The sequence below is a fragment of the Spinacia oleracea genome, chromosome 6, assembly GCF_020520425.1.
Source record: "Spinacia oleracea cultivar Varoflay chromosome 6, BTI_SOV_V1, whole genome shotgun sequence".
Lineage (NCBI taxonomy): Eukaryota > Viridiplantae > Streptophyta > Magnoliopsida > Caryophyllales > Amaranthaceae > Spinacia > Spinacia oleracea.
In genome coordinates, this window is record NC_079492.1 from 119,696,105 (window position 1) to 119,718,578 (window position 22,474).

The following is a 22,474-nucleotide window of genomic DNA, read 5'->3' on the forward strand; positions in this document are numbered from 1 at the left end:
GTAATAGTCTATATGTACTATAATTTTCGCTTTTGCCTCAGAGGAACTTCAATTTGGCAATTACCTTAGCTTGATCATTCCGAGTTCCATTCTCATTTTCTCATGTTTCTCCCTGTTCAAAGGCTTAGTTAAAATGTCAGCAATTTGGTAATCAGTTTGGCAAAAATCTAATTTAATCAAACCTTTCTCAACATTATCTTTAAGGAAATGGTGTCTAATGTGGATGTGTTTGACCCGGGAATGATGAACCGGATCTTTTGAAATACAAATAGCACTAGTGTTATCACAATAGATAGGAACACAATCATAGATAATAACAAAATCTCTTAACTGTTGTTTTATCCATAGAATTTGTGAGCAACAAGCTGCAACAGCTACATACTCAGCTTCAGCTGTGGATAGAGCAACAGTGTTTTGTTTCTTGGAACCCCAAGAAACCATGCATGGACCTAGGAACTGTACCATACTTGATGTGCTTTTTCTATTCACTAAGTCACCTGCATAGTCAGCATCAGCATATCCTTTTAGCTCGAATGATCCCCTTCTTGGATAGTATAGGCATAGGTCATCAGTTCCTTTGAGATATCTTAGTATTCTTTTCACAGCAGTTAAACGGGACTCCTTTGGATTGGATTGAAATCTTGCACATAGTCCTACACTAAAAGAAATGTCAGGTCTACTGGCTGTTAAATATAATAGTGATCCAATCATGCCTCTGTATTTCGTTTGATTCACACTTTTCCCATTTGGATCAGTGTCTAATCTGGTAGCTGTTCCCATGGGAGTGTGGTTTACTTTGGCTGATTCTAGCTCATATTTCTTTAGGAGTTCCTTCACATACTTTTGTTGGTGTATCATGATTCCCTCCTCAGTTTGCTTGATTTGTAAACCAAGGAAGAAGTTGAGTTCCCCCATCATGCTCATTTCAAATTCACTGCTCATCAAGTTTGCAAAATCCTTGCACAAGTTCTCATTAGTTGCTCCAAATAATATATCATCAACATAAATTTGAACTACTAACAAGTCAGTTCCTCTAGATTTTAAAAATAAAGTTTTGTCTATTCTACCTCTTTTAAAATCATTTTGAAGGAGGAACTTTGATAATCTCTCATACCAAGATCTAGGGGCTTGTTTTAGTCCATAGAGAGCCTTATCTAGTTTGTAAATGTGATTTGGAAATTCGGGATTTTCAAATCCAGGGGGTTGTTCCACATAAACATCTTCCTCTAAGAAACCATTTAAGAAAGCACATTTAACATCCATTTGATAAAGTTTAAAACCCATGAAGGCAACAAAAGCAATTAAGATTCTAATGGCTTCTAATCTAGCAACAGGTGCAAATGTTTCTTCAAAGTCAATACCTTCCTGTTGGTTATAACCTTTGACCACTAACCTTGCCTTGTTCCTTATGATTGTTGCATGTTCATCTTTCTTGTTCCGGAACACCCATTTCAGCTCTATCACCTTCTGGTGCTTTGGTTTGGGTTCCAAGTGCCACACCTTGTTTCTTTTGAATTCATTTAATTCTTCTTGCATGGCTATGATCCAGTCAGCATCCTCCAGAGCCTCAATGTGGTTTCTTGGCTCAAATATGGAGAGGAACGCGTGGAATGCACAAAAGTTCCTTAGCTGTGACCTTGTCTGAGTTCCTTTTCTGATGTCACTCATAATGAGTTCCATTGGGTGAGACTTTTGATGTTTCCAAGGTTTAGGTTGAAACTGAGCTACTGGTGTTGTGTCATTTTCGTCAGTTCCTTCTATGACCTGAGTTCACTGTTGGTCATTGTGGGGTTCCTCAGGTTCTGGTGTTGTTTCTGGATCTTCTTGGATTTCTTCGTGTTCCACTTGTACGGGAACTTCTTGATTTTGTTGAGCAGTTCCTCTGGCTGTGTGTTTGCTTGGTTGGAACTCCTCATCATTTTCTGCAGCACGAGATAAACCAATCTCGAAATGTTCTTGTTCCTGTACTATATCAGTTTTGTTAGATTCATCAAATATTATATGTACACTTTCCTCAACACACATAGACCTTTTGTTATAGACTCTGTAAGCTTTGCTATTTAAAGCATATCCTAGGAACACTGCCTCATCGCTTCTTTCATCAAACTTCCCCAAGTTTCTTTTTCCATTGTTGTGGACAAAACATTTACTACCAAAAGCTCTAAAGTACGAGATGTTGGGTTTTATACCTTTTAGTAGCTCATAGGGGGTTTTATTTAGGATTGCTCGAATCATTACTCTATTTACAATATAACAAGCTGTATTGACTGCTTCAGCCCAGAAGTTCCTAGGCAAGGAACTGGCTATTAACATGGTTCTTGCCATGTCCTCTAAGGTTCTATTTTTCCTCTCCACAAATCCATTTTGTTGTGGAGTTTTGGGAGCTGAGAAATTGTGGTCCATACCTTGTTCCTTGCAGTATTCATCGAATTTGTAATTTTCAAATTTTGTTCCATGATCAGATCTTATATGGATCAGTTGATGACCTGTAGTTTTCTGGATTTTCTTTGAAAATGCAACAAACTCATCAAACGTTTCATCTTTGCTTGTTAGAAATATGTCCCAAGTAAAGCGAGAGTAATCATCAACAATAACTAAAACATATTTTTTCCCACTTCTGCTTTGAATTCTCATTGGGCCACATAAGTCCATATGGATGAGTTCCAATGGTTTTGTGGTGCTTACCAATTTCTTAGGCTTAAAGGAACTTCGGACATGCTTGCCTTTTGCACATGCATCACAGACTTTATCATTTAGGAACTTGATTGAGGGGAGTCCTCAAACCAGTTCCTTTGATCTTAGTTTGTCAAGCAGGGAGAAACTAGCATGTCCAAACCTCCTGTGCCATAGTAGGGGATCTTCTTCAAAGGCACTGAGGCATGTTAAATTGTTCCTGGGAACTGTATTGAGATCCACATAATATGTGTTCCCTTTACGAGTTCCTTCCAAAATAACATTCCCAGTGTTATTATTAATGATTTGACAATTTTCAGAAGTAAAACTTACAGAGTTTCCTTTGTCACAAAATTGAGAAATGCTTAGTAGACTGCGTATTAAACCCTCGACTAAAAATACATTTTCAATGGCATAGGAACTTGACCTTCCAACTTTTCCAATTCCAACAATTTCTCCTTTCATGTTGTCTCCAAAGGTCACAGTTCCTCCATTGTAGGCTTCTAGTGAGAGGAATTTAGATTTGTCTCCTGTCATGTGTTTGGAACACCCGCTGTCGAGATACCACGAGCTGTTCCCCTTCACTAGAACCTGTAAAGAGATCAAAGGTTAGTTACAGGAACTCGGGTTTCCTCGAGTTCCTTTTCAACTACAACTTCTGACTTCTTAACCCATTTTTGCTTTACATAATTTATGTTTCTTTGATCCTGTTCCTTCATCTTGGAACACTCAGTACTTACATGACTTCCACTTCCACATGAGAAACAGACTTTCACACTTGGAAGATCCACATACTTTTTCTTATGACTAGTTTTATGATTAAAACCCAATCCTTCTGTTCTCTTAGATTGAGCATTCTCAATCCATTTGGGAGGAACTTTAGGTGGTCTTTGCGTGGAGTAGCCTTCTTCCAGTTTCTCTTGTGAGCTCATACTATCAGGAACTTGACTCAAACAGGGTTTCCTGTGTTTTTAGTGAGTACTGGCTCTGATACCAATTGATATTCCAGTAGGAACACACACAAGAGGGGGGGGGGGGGTGAATTGTAATTCGAACTTTGATAGAGTTTCTTTTGAAACCAAGGAACAGTAAAGAAACTGGGAGCAAGAAAGACTAGAATAACAACTGTGAGAACTTCTTGACACTAATCAAGAAGAGAATTTCTTCTATTATAGTAATGCCTCGATTACAATAACTCTCTAACACAAGTTTCTCTCTAACTCGTGTTCCTCACAGTAATCTACTCAGACTACAACTCTATCTCTTTCACTCTCTCAGACTTACACTCTAAGTCTTTACAGGATAACTCTATCCTCACAAATACAAAATACAATTCGTGTTTAGATAACTCTAGATATTAATAATGCTTTTGTGTAGATATAAGGAACTTAGGAACTTGGAATTAACTAGGACACAAACCGTTTTAGAAAATCTTTGATAATACGTTTTTAGGAAAGCAAAAACTCTTAGAATTGTTTGTGTAATTTTCCAGAAAATATATTTGTCCTTTTATAGGTTTATCCCTAGGGTTAGTTCCCTTCAAAACCTCAACTGCCAACTGGATTTATGGGTTATTTTCCCGCACCCTTCATAATGATTGTTTGTGGTTGTAAGTACCTAAGTGTATTTTCATGAAGCTAAGCTAGGATCTTAAAAAGTGATGCAAAATTATTATGTGATCGAGACCAAACATGATTTATGGTGAAAATATAAAATTGAGGTTACACATGGAGTTCTGAGGATTATACCAAAGGAAAATAATCGAATTAATTAATTAAATTATTCGATTAATTACTTTAATTTTCGATTTTAATTTTAATAATTTCGCTTATATTTGAAGTTATTCATTTAATTAATTTCGAAAATTATTCTTATTTCTAAGTAAGAAAGGGTAGATTAAGAAGGGTATATTTAGATTAAGTATGCAGTTAATATGAGTATGCATGTGATTAAGGGCTAAGTGTTAAGCATTAAATGTGTGCTTATGTATTTAAGTTTGATCATGTTTTATATTTCTTATGTGATTCATTGCATCACGATTCATGATTAAGCATGTACTTGTGCATTGAAATTGTATGGCTCCACGAACTTACTTTGCTTTGGAACGTTAGTAAGACTCTTAGTTGTGTACTTTCAAGACTAAGATGATTGCTTTCAAAGTTCGCTAACCTAGGACACCTAGAGAAGCTAGAGTGTGAGACCTCGTACATTTACGTACAGAAGATTGTGTTTGCTTGCAACTATTTTTCTACGGTCAAGAAGTTGCCCGAACTAAGGAAAAAAGATGTCATGGCCGAAATGGTTATTCACTGTTTACCCCATAGGAACCCATATATAAGTCTGAAGCAACAATTCCATGATATGCATACTGACAGTGGCCTTCCTAATTACTTCAAGTATGGTACTCCAGATGGTAGGTGGAGGTATGACATGGAGATTATGACCACTATTCTAGAAATGGCATAGCAATGTTTTGAGGATGGTAAGATGGTGGAAAGTATCAACCATACAGAGTTTAGTAGTGATACGGAAACCCTTATGGATGAGGACAATGATGATGATGTTGTTGAGATTGAAAACCCTAACCCTATCATTCCTGAACCCACTATTGAGATTTCTAGCGACACTGAAGTCGAGCCTGAAACAATTGATGAAGTGAACAGTGAGTTACAACAGAATAATGAGGATATGGAGTATGAATCCGATCCGAAAGAAGACTTCGGCGATCCTAACGATCAAGACTTCACTCTGGAGTACTACAATGAAGGGAATGATCGTTAAGATGACTCTAGCATTTAAACTTTTCTAATGTAATAGCTAATGCTTATTTTAGTCGAGTAATAAAGTGGCAAGCTACTATTTATGGTTTTAGAAATTCGTTTTGTGGTTTCGCGAATAAAGTACTATCCAAAGGATGTATTATTCTCTCATTGAAGCAATAAAAGTTTAGAATTCTCTTTATTACCTCTAACTCTAAGTTTTAAGTTTTCTTTGAGCGATTATCGCAAAGGAATTTCATGTATTTCTTCAATGAAATCGTACTTGCAAGGTGGTTCAATTCTTCACCACTTAAACTTTGTGACGCGAATTAAAGCGAGAATTGGACCAAGCATAGGCGCCAATCTTGCCCTAAGGGTCCGAAATTTTGGTGCATAATGTGTGCTATTGTGTGACTTGTTAGTGCAATGCTTTAGCAAGGTAGTGTCCAATCCAGTTGTTAAAGTTAGCCTTTTGTCTTATTCAGGAGAAGGTACATGACTACCCAAGGGATTTTCGATGTGGTTAGGCAACTAGCTGAAGTAGTGCAGAACTTAGCACATAATAGAAATAATCAAGGACTTGATCCAGCTGGTGAAATGTTTAAGAAGGTGGCCCAGAGTAAGCCTCCTTTGTACCAAGGGGAAGTAGACCCAAGTGTACTTGTGAACTGGTTAAGAGAGTTCGATAAGATTATACTAGCTGTGAATTGCCCAGAAGACCTTAGGGTTAATAGTGTTGTGTATTACCTTAGGGGAGAAGCTGATTTGTGGTGGCAAAGGTGTGAGAATGCTTTGAGAGCTACACCTGGATTTGGATGGGAATCATTAAAAGTTGCCTTGAGAAATACTCCCTCTGTCCCAGATTAGTTGTTATACTTACCTTTGCACAAAGTTTTAGGTGATAAGTGGTTGTTTGGTTATCAATTGTTATTTTATTGAAAGAGTAGATGTAATAGGAGTTAGTGGGGTATTTTTTTTAATTGAATGAGAGAGGGTGTGAGGATAAAAAAAACTTTACTGGGAAGAGAGAGATAATATAATAATTGTGGGGTCATTCCTAATTTAGAAGTGTAACAACTAATCTGGGACGGCCGAAAAAGGAAAGTGTAACAACTAATCTGGGACGGAGGGAGTAAGTTTTATCCACCGTATCTGAAAAAGCAGAAAGCCCAAGAGTTCATCGAGCTAAGGATGGAAGGGATGTCTGTAACTGAATACTATTCCAAGTTCATAGAACTATCTAGGTTTGCACCTGAAGTGGTGGCAACGGAGGAGCTTAGAGCTCAGATATTTGAGAGTGGATTAACTATGGATTTGCAAATGATGCTTGTTGGAGAGACCTTTACCTCTCTTGACACCCTGTACGGGAAAGCTGGCCATTTGTATGGTATGCAGCAAAGAAGGAATGGAGTTGGTTAAAAGAGGAAAGATGTTGGTAACCAAAATCAAGGTGGTGGCCAACAGAATCAGGGAAACTTTAAGAAGAATAAAGGGAATAATCACTTCCAGTTTAAGGGAAATCATGGTGGAAAAATAAATTATTTCCACAATAACAATGGGAATAAGAACTAGTCTGCAGGAAACGGAACGAAAGTCTATGAGTGTAGACGTTGCCATAATAATCACCCAGGTCAGGACTGTAATGGAAACCCAGTTGTTTGTAGGTTCCGTGAGAAAATAGGCCATAGAGAATTTGAATGTTGAGCCAAGAATGGGAAACCCAACCAAGGCAATCGCCAGAGCAACAACAGGAATAACCAGAACCGGAATGGAGGAAATAATGGTGGAAACCAAAAGGGCTACCAGAATGGTAATAACGGCAGTAATGGCCAGAATAATGGAAAGTCTGGGGGGAACTATCAGCAGAATGAGAACCGAAACACCAATGGAAATTCCAATGGAGGTGGCTATAACAAAGGAGTTGCCCAAGGAAAGCTGAATGTAATCACTAGACAGGAAGCTGAAACCTCGTCTTATGTCATAGCTGATACTTTTTCTATTAACTCCATTTTAGTTAAAGTACTATTTGATTCTGGTGTGACTTATTCGTTTATATCGAAGGGTATCTTAAAGAAGTTGAAGTTGAAAGAACCCGAGGGAATTGAAGTACCCATAGTGATACCAACCGGTGAGATCGTGAAGTGTACTAAGATCTATAGAGATGTACCTTTGACCATAGCCAAGACCATATTCTTGTCTAGCCTAATTGAGTTTGAGTTAGGAGATTTAGATGTGATTTTGGGAATGGATTGGTTGGCAATGTTCAAAGCCAAGATTGATTGTGAGAACCAGAAGATTCACTTAAAGTCTATCTTAGGGAAGGTAGTATCCTATCGTCGTTTTGGGAAACCTAGAAGTGTAGGCATCATCACGGCAATGGAACTCGTGAAGCTAGTCGGTAAAGGGAACCCTGTTTTCTTATGTAATGTGAGAGACTTAGAGGATGTGATGAAGGAGCAACCAAAGGACATTGCAGTGGTAAATGAGTTCTTGGACGTGGTTCCAGAAGAGATCTCGGGAATGCCTCCCAATTAACCTATTGACTTTACTGTAGACCTAATACCCGGAACTGCACCTATCTCGAAAGCCCCATACCGGATGGCTCCAGAAGAAATAAGTGAATTGAAGGGTCATCTGGAATAATTACTAGAGAAAGGTTATATTAGACCTAGTGCATCTCCTTGGGGAGCGTCAGTCTTGTTTGTGAAGAAGAAGGACGGAAGCATGAGACTCTATATAGACTATAGGGAGCTCAATAAAGTCACGATCAAGAATAAGTATCCTTTGCCTAGGATAGATGATCTGTTTGACCAATTGAAAGGAGCAGGAATCTTTTCAAAGATCGATTTGAGGTCAGGTTATCATCAGTTGAGAATCGCATAGCACGATATACCAAAGACTGCATTTAGGACTAGATACGGTCATCATGAGTTCACAGTTATGACTTTTGGATTAACCAATGCGCCTGCAATTTTTATTGACTTAATGAACCGAGTATTCCATGCATTCTTGGACAAGTTTGTAGTGGTTTTCATAGATGACATTCCGAGGATCATGCTAAACACTTAAGGCTAATGTTGAGTACCCTGAGAGACAACCAGTTGTACGCTAAATTCTCGAAGTGTGAATTCTGGCTGGAGAAAGTTGCATTTTTAGGACATTTTGTGTCTAAGGAAGGAGTTGCAGTGGATCCTGCAAAGATAAAATATGTTAGTGAGTGGCCTACACCTAAGAGTGTCACCGATATTTGAAGTTTTCTAAGTTTAGGGGGTTATTATAGACGCTTTGTGCAAGATTTTTCTAGAATCGCCAAACCAATGACAACCTTGATGAAGAAGGATGCGAAGTTTGAGTGGAATGACCAGTGTGAAGAGGCATTCCAAGCGTTGAAGACGTGATTGACAACCGCGCCGGTGTTAACCTTACTAGATGAGAGTGGTACCTATGATGTGTACAGTGATGCCTCTAAGAATGGCTTAGGGTGTGTATTGATGCAGAACGGGAAGGTGATTGCATGCATCAAGGCAGTTGAAACCATATGAATCCAAATACCCTACCCATGACTTGGAGTTAGCCGCCATAGTGTTTGCATTAAAGATATGGAGACACTATCTGTATGGTGTGAAATGTAGGATATTCACGGATCATAAGAGTTTGAAATACATTTTCACACAGAAGGATTTTAATATGCGCCAATGAAGGTGGTTGGAATTGATCAAGGATTATGATCAGGATATTCAATACCATGAGGGAAAAGCCAATGTAGTCGCACATGCCTTGAGCAGGAAATCAAGTCATAGTGTGAATGCGTTAATAGTTGCTAACGAGCTGTGCAAGGACATGCAGCGATTGAATCTACAGATAGTGAATGGAGAATGTCTTGAAGGAATGATAAATTCCTTGACTATCCAACCGTCAGTATTTGATGAAATCAAGGAGAATCAGGCTGGAGATGTTAAGCTAGAGCGAATTAAGGAAAAGATTTCGCAAGGAACAGAGATGGATTTTAAGATCCACGATGATGGAAGTTTGAAGTACAAAGGACGATGGTGCATGCCTCAAAAGTGTAGTGAACTAAAGGAAAAGTTGATGGAGAGAATGTCACAATACACCATATTCCATTCACCCGGGTGGTGATAAGCTGTATAAGGATCTGAAGAAGGTCTATTGGTGGCCAAGAATGAAGAACGAAGTGGCTGAATTTGTGGCAAGATTCTTGACTTGTTAGAAGGTTAAGATTGAGCATAGGAGACCTCAGGGAAAGGTCCAACCCTTAGAAATTCCGAGTTGGAAATGGGATTGTATCTCAATGGTCTTCGTCACTTGTTTACCCAAGTCGAGAAGTGGAAATGACACCATTTGGGTGGTAGTAGATAGGTTGACTAAGTCGGCAATGTTCATACCAATGAAAGAAACCTGGAAAATGGAACAACTTGCCAAAGCTTACATCAAATATATGGTGAGATTACATGTAGTTCCTAAGGATATCGTATCAGATAGGGATTCTAGGTTCCTTTCGAATTTCAGGAAAGGTGTACAGAAGAACTTTGGTACGACATTAAAAATGAGTGCAACATTCCATCCAGCCACAGATGGACAAACCGAAAGGACTATCCAAACCTTAGAGGATATGCTAAGAGCTTGTGTGATAGATTTTCAAGGTGGATGGGAAGATAGCCTTGATCTAATTGAGTTTTCGTACAATAATAGCTATCATGCCAATGTTGGAATGACACCATTCGAAGCCTTGTATGGGCGAAAATGCTGAAGTCCCTTATGTTGGAGTGACATCAGTGAAATCGTTGTACTAGGTACGTCCCCAAATGATAGAGGACACAATGAATCAATTTAGGACTATTCAATCCAAAATCTAAGCCGCGCAAGATCGTCAAAAGAGTTATGCGGACTTGAAGCGTAGGGACGAAGAGTTCCAAATAGGTGACAAAGTGTTACTTAAGGTTTCACCAATGAAGGGTGTAATGAGATTTGGGAAGAAAGGAAAGCTAAGCCCAAAATATATAGGCCCTTATGAAATCCTAGAAAGGATAGGAAAAGTGGCATATAGGTTATCCTTACCCATGGACTTGCATAGAGTGCACACATTCCATGTGTCTCAGTTGAGAAAGTATGTCCCGGACAAGTCGCATGTACTGCGACCGGAGACCTTAGAGTTAGACCAAAGTTTGACATTTGAGGAAAGACCTGTCAAAATCCTTGATAGCAAAGTGCGTAGTACACGGACTAAGGATGTTAAGATTGTTAAAGTGTTATGGTCTAACCAAGAATCTGAGGAAGCTACCTGGGAAGCTGAGGAAGAAATGAGAAAGAAATATCCCGAGCTTTTTCCCAAGGTTAGTTGAGTTACGGGGCCGTAACTCATTTTCTTTAAGGGGGGTAGAGTGCGGTAGAATTTCGCGCTTTTTACCTTATACCTTATTTCACCCTTACGGTATGCCTAATTTAGTGCTTTTTAGTGAAGTTTCACTCTATATTGTCATGTTGAATTACTTAAAGAGTACAACAACTAAAACTTTCTACAAGAAAACGCATTAAAGTCTCATAAACTCTCAAGTCTAGATTTTTGAATTGTGATTTCCGTGCCCAAGTTTCGGGACGAAACTTCTTTTAAGGAGGGTAGACTGTAATACCTCGTATTTTTTCGTAATTTATAAATATATTTTTATGGTATTTATAAAGATTTTTACGAATTTAGTTGCATTTAATGACAATTAAATGTATTTTATTTTAAATAATTTAATTATTAATTATTTACGAAAACCGGATTTTTATTAAATAAATCAAACGAATTTATTTAATCGGGAATCGTTGGGTCGTATTTTGAAAACGAATTTAATTATAATCTAAGCCCGATCCAATTTCATTGTCAAACCCAACAAGGCTTGCAAGGAATTAATTTTAATTGAACCCGTAAGCAAGCCCAACTCAAAACTCTAGAACCTATCCCATGAGGGAAGGAAAAGCTATAAATACAACCCTTCCCCCTCATTAAATCCCCACATAAAATTCTTAATTTTCTCTCTCTCTTCTCTCCTCCTTGTGGCACTTTCTCTCTCCTCTCGTGGCCTTGCCTTCGGCTGCAAGCAACCGAGCAACAAGCCTTGCTCGCTGCCCAGCGCACACAGCCCGTGCCTCGCCTGCCTGCCACGTCGTGCCTCACACACACAATCCCTCGCAGCCTCGCATCTCCCTCGCGTCCCTCTCGCTGCAGCACGCGCACATCGTTGTGAGCTATTGATGTGTTGTTGCTGCTTGTGCCGAGCACCCGTGCGCAGCTCCTCGCCCTGCCCGCAGCGCACCGAGTGTTGTTGCCTCGTGTTGCTGTTGTTGCTCGTGCCGCTACCCCATATGCAACACCCCTGTGTTGTGTGTGTGTTGTTGTTGTTAATCAAACGCCGTATACTTTTTAACTTTTTCAAAGTCCGTTTTAAAATTATCTAAGTATGATTATTTAATTGTTTTGGATTATTTAAATTGCTGAGAACGGTTATGAACACCGTGTTTTAATGTTTTCGTATTTGAATTGATGGGATTGATTTTTAATCATAAGAATTATAATTTTCAGATTTAATAATTAAATAAAGTGTCAATTTTTGAGGTTAAAACATGGTTTTATTCAGGACCTATATTATATTGACAGGATTTTAATTCCAATTTTTCAAGCGATTGATTCACAAAATTTAATGAAGATTTAAATTATGGGAATTAACTTAAATTTTCTGATTTATTATAAAGCTTAAAGCGTTGATTTTTAACGATTTTAAGGCCAAAAAGTCAATGTTTTTATGCTCGGACTTGAGTTGACTAATTGAGACTATTAAATTAACAAATAACGATTGATTTCTAAATAAACCAAGGGTTATAGATTCTTAAATAGTTGTTGGAAATTTAGTAAACATGGATAATAATTAAGTTTCTCCTTTGTGTTTATAGGAGTTGATTTCTAGCTTGAGTCGTGATTCGCACAGTGGCCCCCGTACTTAGGTATTCCAGGTACGTACATGACTAGGGTGACCACCTATCCCATGAGGACTTTATGATGTGTATTGATTGTGAATTATGTGAACTTAAGTATTGTGAATTCGTGTTTGATGTGTGAACAAGTATGTTGAGAATTGTTATTGAATCTATGAATTCTACGTGAATGAGCATGTTATGGATTGATTAATACTTTATAGATTCTATTGAACTATCATGTTATGGACTTTGATAATCGTTGAATTATGTCAAGCATGTTGTTATAGTTGATATACATGTATGGGTGTTTCGCATGCAAGTTATTATGATTATGCTATGGTACGGGATGTCTAGCATACAATGAGCCTATTGAATATTTCCTCAGTGCATCGTTTATTTTACCGCTGTGTAGAATACATTTAAGAAGTTTATGTGAATTGAACTAAGGACTATTCATGCTAAAGGCACACCCCGCTTGTTAAGCAGGCAATGTCGGGTTATCTCAAACAATGTTTTTGAGAAGGAACAATGGAGTAATTTCACTCACTAGTAGAAAAAACCCTTATTGCAGCGGGCTTTTAGACCCCTGTTGCAGCGTACATCGTATGCTGCAACTGGGGGGCCTGCAACAAGTCTGAACTTGTTGCAGCGTACAATGTTCGCTGCAAAAAGTGATTTGTTGCAGCGGGCTTTTAGATGTACGCTGCAACAAGTGCCAAAAAATTGGCAAAATTTTGGACTTGTTGCAGCGTACATATATATGTACGCTGCAAAAGACTCAACTTTTTGCAGCGTACATTTATTTGTACGCTGCAACAAGTCTGAATTACTCAATTTTTTGCAGCGTACATTTATTTGTACGCTGCAACAAGTCTGAATTTTTGCGAAATTTTTTTCCCTTGTTGCAGCGTACAACATATATGTACGCTGCAAAAAAGCACTTTTGGCGGGAAAATTCTAATTTTGTTTAGGGATACCTAGAGTGCCTTGCACCAAATATAGAAACCTGTCAAAACAATAATAGAATAACGCAACCTGTATAACAAATATAAAAACAACAACTGGAGTTTTGTATACTATATATCCCAAAACCAAAGTGCACATATTACATTTAAATATATGTTCCAATTTCAACATAAACATACATTTTAATATAAAATTTATTCTATAACAACTAAACCAACTCGATCAAGCGCGCTAAAGCCAATAATAAATACTTGTTGGTAAAAAACTTATCCCATTGCTCACGAACCACATCAAATTCCTCGCATAAGGCGCAATCCTCGGAGTGTAGACCTTTACAAAAACAGAAATTTAAATTAAACATTAGATTAAATACAAATTAAATATCACATTTTAACATTCAAGAAACTAATGACAATGTCCTAATAGTCTAAAATGAGTCCTTAAGTTCTTTAGTTCAAAGTTAGGAGCGAAAATGTCATTTTAGCCTAAATATGACCTATAACGACCCAATGAGCCTATAGGTGCATAAATAGATTGGAACGAGTCTTAGATCGTTAAAATTATGCATATTAAACATGTAATAAGTTTTAAATGAGTCCTTATGTTCTTTATTTTAAAGTTGGGAGCGAAAATGCCTTATTTTAGCCTAGATATGACCTATAACGATCAAACAAGCATTAAATGGGTATAAGTAGATTAGAATAAGTCCTAGAAACTCAAAACTAAGCTTATTAATCATATAATAATTTAAAAATGAGTCCTTAGGTTCTTAAGTTCAAAGTTGGGAGCGAAAATGTCATTTTAGCCTAAATATGACCTAAAACGACACAATGAGCCTTAAATATGCATAAATGGATTGGAACGAGTCTTATAAAGTTAAAATTATGCATATTAAACATGTATTAAGTTTAAAATGCGTGCTTAGGTTCTTTATTTTAAAGTTAGGAGCGAAAATGCCTCATTTTAGCCTAAATATGACCTATAACTATCAAACAAGCATTAAATGTGCATAAACAGATTAGAATAAGTCTTAGAAACTTAAACTAAGCATATTTATCATATAATAAGTTTAAAATGAGTCATTAGGTTCTTAAGTTCAAAGTTGGGAGCGAAAATGTCATTTTAGCCTAAATATGACCTAAAACGACACAATGAGCCTTAAATGGGCATAAATGGATTGGAATGAGTCCTAGAAAGATAAAACTAGAATATAAAACATTTAGTAGGTTTAAAATGAGTCCTTAGGTTCTTTAGTTCATAGTTGGGAGCGAAAATGTCATTTTAGCCTAAATATGACCTACAACGACCTAATGAGCCTTAAAGGTGCATAAATAGATTGGAACGAGTCTTATAAAGTTAAAATTATGCATATTAAACATGTATTAAGTTTAAAATGAGTGCTTAGGTTCTTTATTTTAAAGTTAGGAGCAAAAATGCCTCATTTTAGCCTAAATATGACCTATAACGATAAAACAAGCATTAAATGTGCATAAATAGATTAGAATAAGTCTTAGAAACTTAAAACTAAGCATATTTATCATATAATAAGTTTAAAATGAGTCATTAGGTTCTTAAGTTCAAAGTTGGGAGCGAAAATGGCACTTTAGCCTAAATATGACCTATAACGACACAATGAGCCTTAAATATGCATAAATGGATTGGAATGAGTTCTAGAAAGTCAAAACTAAGCATATAAAAAATTGATTTCCTCAGGAAATTCTTCATAATATACATTGATTTCTGTGATTAAACATTTCTATGCTACACAACCCAATTAAAAGGGAAAAGAAAGCGTACCGATAATACAATTAATACATTTAACAAAGAGTCAAAGACTAATCATCCAGTGATTACACCAGCCAAAACATCACTCTTACCTCGAGCAAAAATTGTGTAAACTAAACGAATTGCATCCAGCCAACCATCCAAAGATTCCCACGAGTCAGCTACCTAAGATGTCCACTGAGAGAACAGCAGCGTTATAAGGCCAAATTTCCAGTTATCGTCATAACAAATTGAGAAACAATCAAGGACCGCTATGGAAAGAGCCGGCTACCCTTGTGAATGTTAAGCTTATGCATTTAGTTTGTTTCGTAATATATGTAATGGTCTATAAGGACCTTAGTTTTTTGTTTAGTTTGTAAAACTTTTTCATTTCAGTAAATTTAACCCTATGTCAAAATAAAAAAATAAAAAGACATTGAGGAAAAAGAATCATTGAGATGTATGGAAAATGCAGATATAAAAGGTAAAAGAAGTTGCTAACCAAGTATACAGGTCCGTGTATTGTGTCAATGAAGAGTCCAACCCCAGGTGGTAAAGTAAGATCAGCAGATGCTGACACTGAAACAATGTCAGGGATGTCAACTTTGACGGCTCTATTTTTTATATTTGGCCCATCTACTTGCTTGCTAGAAAGACTCTGCCGTGATGTCTTTTGTTCGGATACAATCTGCATTAGAAAGGGGTGGTTCAGTAAGAAACATTACTTTCAACCATCCATCAGATTGCACAATGGTCAAATATCTCAACATATCTCCATAATCTATACCATTATCCAACTGCCTGAGTCAAGATGAATGTCATGTCTCCACATATAATTGAGAAAATCTCAAGAGATATCTATCTTAGTTACACACAGCAATAGATAGGTCCCCATAAATTTTAGAAAACCAATTAAAGAAACTACCATATAACAAGAACTTGATAGCTCTCCATCGCAAGTATCCATAGGTGAAAATTCCAACTAAAGTAACTTTCAGATGCTAAATCAACCCCAAGGATGAAACGAGTACAATACAGTATCCTTGCAAGTTTCTCAAGTCAAGATAGAGAAAGGGAGAAAGAGAGGCATTGCTAACTTCACTGCAAGACGTTGGAAAACAAAGACAAACAACAATCAATATAATTTGGGAAATTCTACATGGTGGTCTACTGGTTTGGAAAATTTTACATGGTGGAAAATAAATAAATTAAAGGGACCCAAAAAAATTACTGTTCTGCAAAAACGATCTATTTATAGAAGTTAAATTGTTGAATATAAACGAGGTTGGACTGGGGAAGCTGTTGCTGGAGAGGCCAAGCCGATTTCTCCGAGTCAGCTTTGTCAGATCCATGAGAAGAAGAAGAAAAAGACATCTCGATTCTTTTGATGTTGCCAAGTTTGCATTTGAATTGGTTGGCTGGTTCGCTGAACAGATTGGCTGGGGAATAGCTCGTTGATAGCTAAACTGGCTTGCCGGCGGAGACGTGGGCTGCGTGTGCTTGTTGCCTTGTTGGTGAAGATGGAGAGAAGAAGTGGTGAGATTGGGTGGTAGAGTGGTGGGTGCGGTGGTGGGGTCAGGTAGCGCGATGGGGTTGGACTGGTCGGTGGGGTCAGGTGGTGGGGTGGGGTGGTTAGGTTGGTTTGGATGGTGGGTGGTGGTGGGAGACTTGGAGTGAGGTGTATTAACTAGAGGGTAGGTTAGTAATTATATTTAGGGTCAGAAATATGGTAAATTAGTGGTGGGTTAGCCATAACTTTAGTTGATAACGACACTTAGTGTATTAAGCCATTACCAAGAAAATGAAACTTTTTAGTTTCCACCATGTAGAATTTCCCAAACGAAGAGGTCAGGATGTAGAACTTCCCATATAGTTTTCATCAAAGAAATGTATTTGTTACTATATGAAAAGATATCACATGGAAAGATGTTTAGAAAAATAGGATTATTTAGCTAAACAATGCTCTAAACGCAATGCAACTGAGCCATGGAAAGCACAACACCTGAAGTGTCTGATTAAATATTGCCTGTCTAACATCCTGGAGTGTCTGATTAAATATTCACTTTCCTTCCCAAGCCAGGAGATAGTGAAATTACCTGATAAAGACCCTCATGGTTAAGGACAAATTGTGTCCGCTTCCAATCACTATGGGGGCCTATTGGATTTCCTGGAGGTGGAGCCGTCAGATATCCCACTTTAAGATAGGGCAAAGGAAGCTGAAAAATAGATAAGAGAGATTTAGAACAAATCATGACTTAACACACTGCAAAAGGAGAAGCCTTGTGTTAACGTCAGGGAGCAACACAAACCACTATATATGAAAATGCATAAAGGTGCATGTTTTGTCTGCAAGAACATTTCCTCTTTCCCCCCCCCCCCCCTCCCCCCCTCCCCGCCCTCTTCCTTGAAACACTGGATTATCTCCAGAAGCAACTAGAGTAGAGAACTAAATCAAACAAATATCAATTGAACCATAATTTCTGTCCCTAAAAGGTCAAGCTTCGGAAACAGAATTTTAAGGAACGTCTCTACTATATTCCTTGATATGTTTTCACTTGACATTCATGAAAGGTGAAAGTTGATCAAAGCTCTGGGAGTGTCCTTAAACATACACAAAGTACTTGATAATTTGATTCGGGTAAAGCCGTAAAGGGATTACCTATTGAGGGGTGGGGAGAGGGTCAAACTAGCATTGAGGATAACTAAATGGAAAGTAGAATGTGGTTTTTACAGTCACGTAAAATGCTGAAATGTAACTAGAACTATGTACACTTTCTGTTGATTTTATGTAAAGCACTCTTACCATAGAACGGACTAGCCTCAGTGCACTGCGGTAGACCTACAAGTTTAAAAGCAAAACCAAAAAAACTGTCACAATTACAACTCAACAAGAAACCTCGTCAGAGAAAACAGATATGATGCAACTGTTTGCAATAGGAATACATTGGCCTAGCATAATGATTTTGCGTTATAATTTTTCCTTGCATTTCTCCAATAATATTCTGAGCTTGAAAGTTGTATCAGGATGAAAAATACAAAGCGCAAGAGCCCAATAGGTCCAATTTCAAGAGACAAAAAAACACCCACCAAGAATTCTACCAAAGCAGATTTAGGAAGGTTGAGGTGTATACAAGCCTACCCGCATCAATGTTTCGTGAGGACCGCTGAAGAGGCAGGGAGGGTGAAGATGAGAAACCAGAATTGCAGAGAGCTTACCGAGTAATTTGGCTTCAATGCGTGAGCAGCTGCAATATAGACAGCGCACTGACTATACAAGTCATTGGGCGAAATATCATTATGGCTGACTGATCCCCCGATTCTTAGCAAGTCCTCGGCTAAGCCATACTGCAAAACCAAAATATACATAACTCACCTTATCATCCGATCTCAGTGACCGTGTAACCCTTCAATACAACACAATATCCAGATGATAATAATAAAAGAAAGAAGAAAGCACTGGACAAGCATTGCTAAAACAGAAAAGAATAATTGAGGACTAACCAAAACAGTTCTGAGGTTGTAAATAGCCCTATGAAAGTCAAACTGCAACTGAATTGCTGCACGGAACTGCATCAAGGTATATTACAGAGAATCAAATAATAGTGAAGATTCAATAATATTCATAATTTCGTATGTAACCCACACCTAAAATCATTTAGTTATCTTGAGTTTATCAAGTAATATGTTTGCACCTTACTAATTGCCGTCTTAACAATGTTATGCTTTTCCTTAGCAGGGACTATCGCACTGAGTTCCTGTATCACAAAACAGGGAATGGTAAAGCCAAAGTCTGAGAGCATTGTATTGCCACTAACTTTCTAGTGTAAAAAAAATGCACTTCTCAGCCTTTCCTTTCTGCATTTCTCACTGTATAGATGAGAAATATTACCTGCAGTGCAAGTCCCCAGTTGTTAAGCGCCTGGAAAGGAACAATGAGATTGTTACAATGACAAAAATGAACAGAAATCTAAAGAATTGTAGTAAAAAGATAAAATAGCCAAATACAAAAAGAAAAAAACCTGGGGACTATTCCAATTCAACTGCACAGCTTTTCCGTAGTAATCTGTGGCCTGAAAGGAAGATAATTAGGTCATAAGGTCTACTTAAATAATACAAAGCAAAAGCCTAAATATTCTACTTTCATCATTTCATAATGAGTTAATATTTCCAAACACCCATAATTTGTAAGAAAATAGCATCAATTGTGTTCTTGGTACATCCAACAATAAGTGAACGTCAAATGAACAACTCAGAGAAAAGGTCACCACTTTGCTTCAGAGATTTATGATCAATACAGCTTCTGGAAATGATAGGATGAAAATACAACAAGACCATAAAAAATGAAGGTAAAGAATTATAACATGAAAAATCACATTTCAATAGTACGTACAATGCAATTAACAACAGTCAACCCACCTCCCCTGCTCCACCCCACCACGACCGCCACCACCACCACCACCATTCTCTAATTCCAACACCGCCCCATCTTTATCTATGAATAAACCCTAAAAAACGAATTGAACAAACCCTAAAAACGAATTGAACAAACGAATTGAACCGTAAAAACGAATTGAACAAAAGAATAGAACAAACCCTAAAACGAATTGAACAAACAAATTGAACAAAACCTAAAACGAAGCACAGAACTCAAAAAAATGAATTGAACAAAACGGCATCTGCAGAGGAGGCGAGAAAAGAGACCCACCGGCGACTGGCGAGGAGGCCAGAACCACCGACGACTCGACGAGGAAGCTAGATTGATGACGCAGGAATGGTTTTTTTTTTGAGGGGGGCGACGAAGGGAAAGCTATGGGGAAGAAGAAGGGAGTTGAGCGCGCGCGAGAGCTGAAGTTTTGAGATGCTTAATTTGTTCTGAATTACTCCGTAGTATAATATTGCAGCGAATTTTTTTATCCGGGTTATTGCAGGGGGCTTTTAAATGTACGCTGCAATAAAAACGGGCTATTGCAGGGGGCTTTTAAAATGTACGCTGCAACAAACACTTTTGCAGGGAACAATTAAATTGTACGCTGCAACAACCATTTAAATGGTTTGACCCGCGTTGACCGACTAGTTGTTGAAGCGTATTAATACATGTACGCTGCAACAAGGGGGCTGCAACATGGGTTTTTTCTACTAGTGACTTGAGTCCTATGTTTGATCACAAGTCCTAAAGGATTAAAATGAAGTGTCATTGTTAATTAATTAATTGTGTAATTGTTTAATTGCTTGTAAGTTATGTCTTTGGGTTAACTCTTGAACATAACATACTAATAAACGTACAGTGCAACCCGAATGAGCTTCAAAACTCTTGGAACGTATATACCTTAAGTATGAACAATAGGGGGAGTCGCGTCGGAGAAACATGTACTCCTTGAATCATACAAGACGTTGTTTCATTCTTTTGGTTAATTGCTTATAAAATGCGCAGTAATTCCGTCGGTATGGTCCGACTGTCGGTAGAAAGCCCGACTCTATTTATTTGGTGCTTGATGGGCTCCCAATACCCTCAGTTTCCCTCAGTGGTCTTGTTATTCCCTCAGTGGTTTTGTGTACTACCCGTTCGAAGCTAATTCTTATTAATCTATGAGTTGACAGTCGTGTCAAGTCTCGTGTGTGTCTTCATGAGTAATTTTTCACTTGAATGGATTTTGCATGTGGATTATCTTTATTGTTGAGTGAAGCATGTTAGACTAGGATTTCATTCTAGCTTGTTCGTACTCAGCTTTCGCTGACTTCGTACTTCATGTCTTCCGGTCATGGTCTTTGCCTTAATGACCCTATGATGATCCATCATTGCACTTGCATTGTTGGGGAGTAGTTTTCAATCAGCAGGTTGGTAGAGATAACTTGTGGGAAAAGTTATCATGGGAATAGTGTCGAGTGACTATCATTATTACTATAGTATGGTTTTAATCCGTAGTTAATGGATTTTCTAAACTATTTAATGTTGGTTTGGGCCTTGATGGTTCCAAGTTGTTTAATGACCATTAACTATTTAATATGTTTTTGAAAGTTAGTTATTTCCGCTGCGTAATTCTGGTTAATAGCCTTAGGCGTTATCACGGTGGCGGTAATATCTTGGTAATTATTTTATATTAGTCGGAAAAAGGTAATTAAAAATATAAGGAATTATCAGGGTGTTACATTCAGACATTGAGTGATCTATTTAGGTAAATTTTAATTACTTCTCTGTCCTTTTCTTTCTCATTAATTGTATTCCATTTAATGTTGATGCATGAAGAATTAGGGGTTTTTGCTACAATTAAAGATTGGTATTATTCTATGATTTTCTCTCAATTGTTTCCTGTTTATTTTTTATTTTACAGGTTGATTATAACTTCTAAAAGACTTATGAATGGAAGATTAAGAGAAACAATTTGATGGGTGTTTTCTTCTTAATATCAGTAACTTGGTGATGCTCTTTAGTTATCTTTACTACATTTTGGTTTTCTACTAATTTCATCAGCTGGGTTGTGAACCTTTTTTTTATTTTTAATCCCATTTTTCTCAATTTATCTCTCAGTATCCGAATCGTAGTAATTCTCTTTAACAATATTAGTTACTTTAATTCGATTTTTGATTTTCTAAATACCATCTCCGGGCCGTGTAAATGGTGGAATCGGGGAATAAGTAAATGGGTATTTAAAGGCCTTAATTGAAACATTGGCATGCTGGATTTTCTTGATTGGATTTTTTATTTAGTGATTCTAATTTTAACATTATCATGGTATTCTTGAAATATAAATCATTCTTAAAAATGATCTCTAAGCTCGCTCTTTTATAATCAGGAACTAAAGTGTTGATAACTTTGCCCTCGATGTACTTAGGGTTAGGGTTAGCGTTAGCGACGAGAAAGAAGGTATGCTCAACAATGGATTGCAAAAAGGACCATGGACTGCTGACGAGGACTTCAAGCTCATCTCCTCTATTGCTATCCATTGTGAAGGTTGTTGGAACACTCTTTCCCTTCTTGCAGGTAATTTATCTCTTATAATATCGTACTTGCTTTTCTTTTTTATTAAAGACTATAAGCAATAAGCTAACATCTAGAGTATTATGCAGTTTGTACTTGAAGTAGTGATCTTAATGAAGCTTCTAATCCGCTTATCGGTAGAAACATACACAAAATAAGTGAATTTGAAGCGTAATAATATACTTCGTGTCAGGTTATGATACATATGACAATACATAAATCATGCGGAAACAACCATTAAGCCAGGAATACATATTATTTACACATAATCATATAGCATAATTTAGATGCATACTCTTTGTTGCGTGCCTTCCCTAGCTGCGCCCGAACCGAACAAGAACAAGTCTTTAGGACTCCAAGT

The 22,474-nt window shown here is 37.5% G+C and overlaps 1 protein-coding gene across 1 annotated transcript; it reads right to left on the reverse strand.

The window, feature by feature from the left end:
• Positions 1-15,077: 15,077 nt before the first annotated feature.
• On the reverse strand, positions 15,078-22,079 carry LOC110778265 (protein HLB1-like). Its single transcript, XM_056832701.1, has 12 exons — positions 21,948-22,079; positions 19,554-19,642; positions 19,355-19,409; positions 19,157-19,207; positions 19,027-19,056; positions 18,830-18,892; positions 18,639-18,704; positions 18,354-18,482; positions 17,941-17,976; positions 17,234-17,353; positions 15,640-15,825; positions 15,078-15,323 (listed from the first exon to the last, which is right to left on the reverse strand). The coding sequence occupies exons 1-12, from the start codon at positions 22,077-22,079 to the stop codon at positions 15,213-15,215; spliced, it is 1,068 nt and encodes a 355-aa protein (XP_056688679.1). The 3' UTR covers positions 15,078-15,212.
• Between the last annotated feature and the right edge of the window lie 395 nt (positions 22,080-22,474).

What these genes read in the sequence shown, in the direction of transcription:
- LOC110778265 (XM_056832701.1), bottom strand. Translation starts at nt 22,079, where the DNA reads ATGGATAGCAATAGAGGAGATGAGCTTGAAGTCCTCGTCAGCAGTCCA. An exon ending in ACGTTCACTTATTGTTGGAT is followed by an intron (nt 19,208 to 19,354) that starts GTACCAAGAACA and finishes TCTTCCTTTCAG; the next exon opens with GCCACAGATTACTACGGAAA. An exon ending in ACTGGGGACTTGCACTGCAG is followed by an intron (nt 18,893 to 19,026) that starts GTAATATTTCTC and finishes TTTGTGATACAG; the next exon opens with GAACTCAGTGCGATAGTCCC.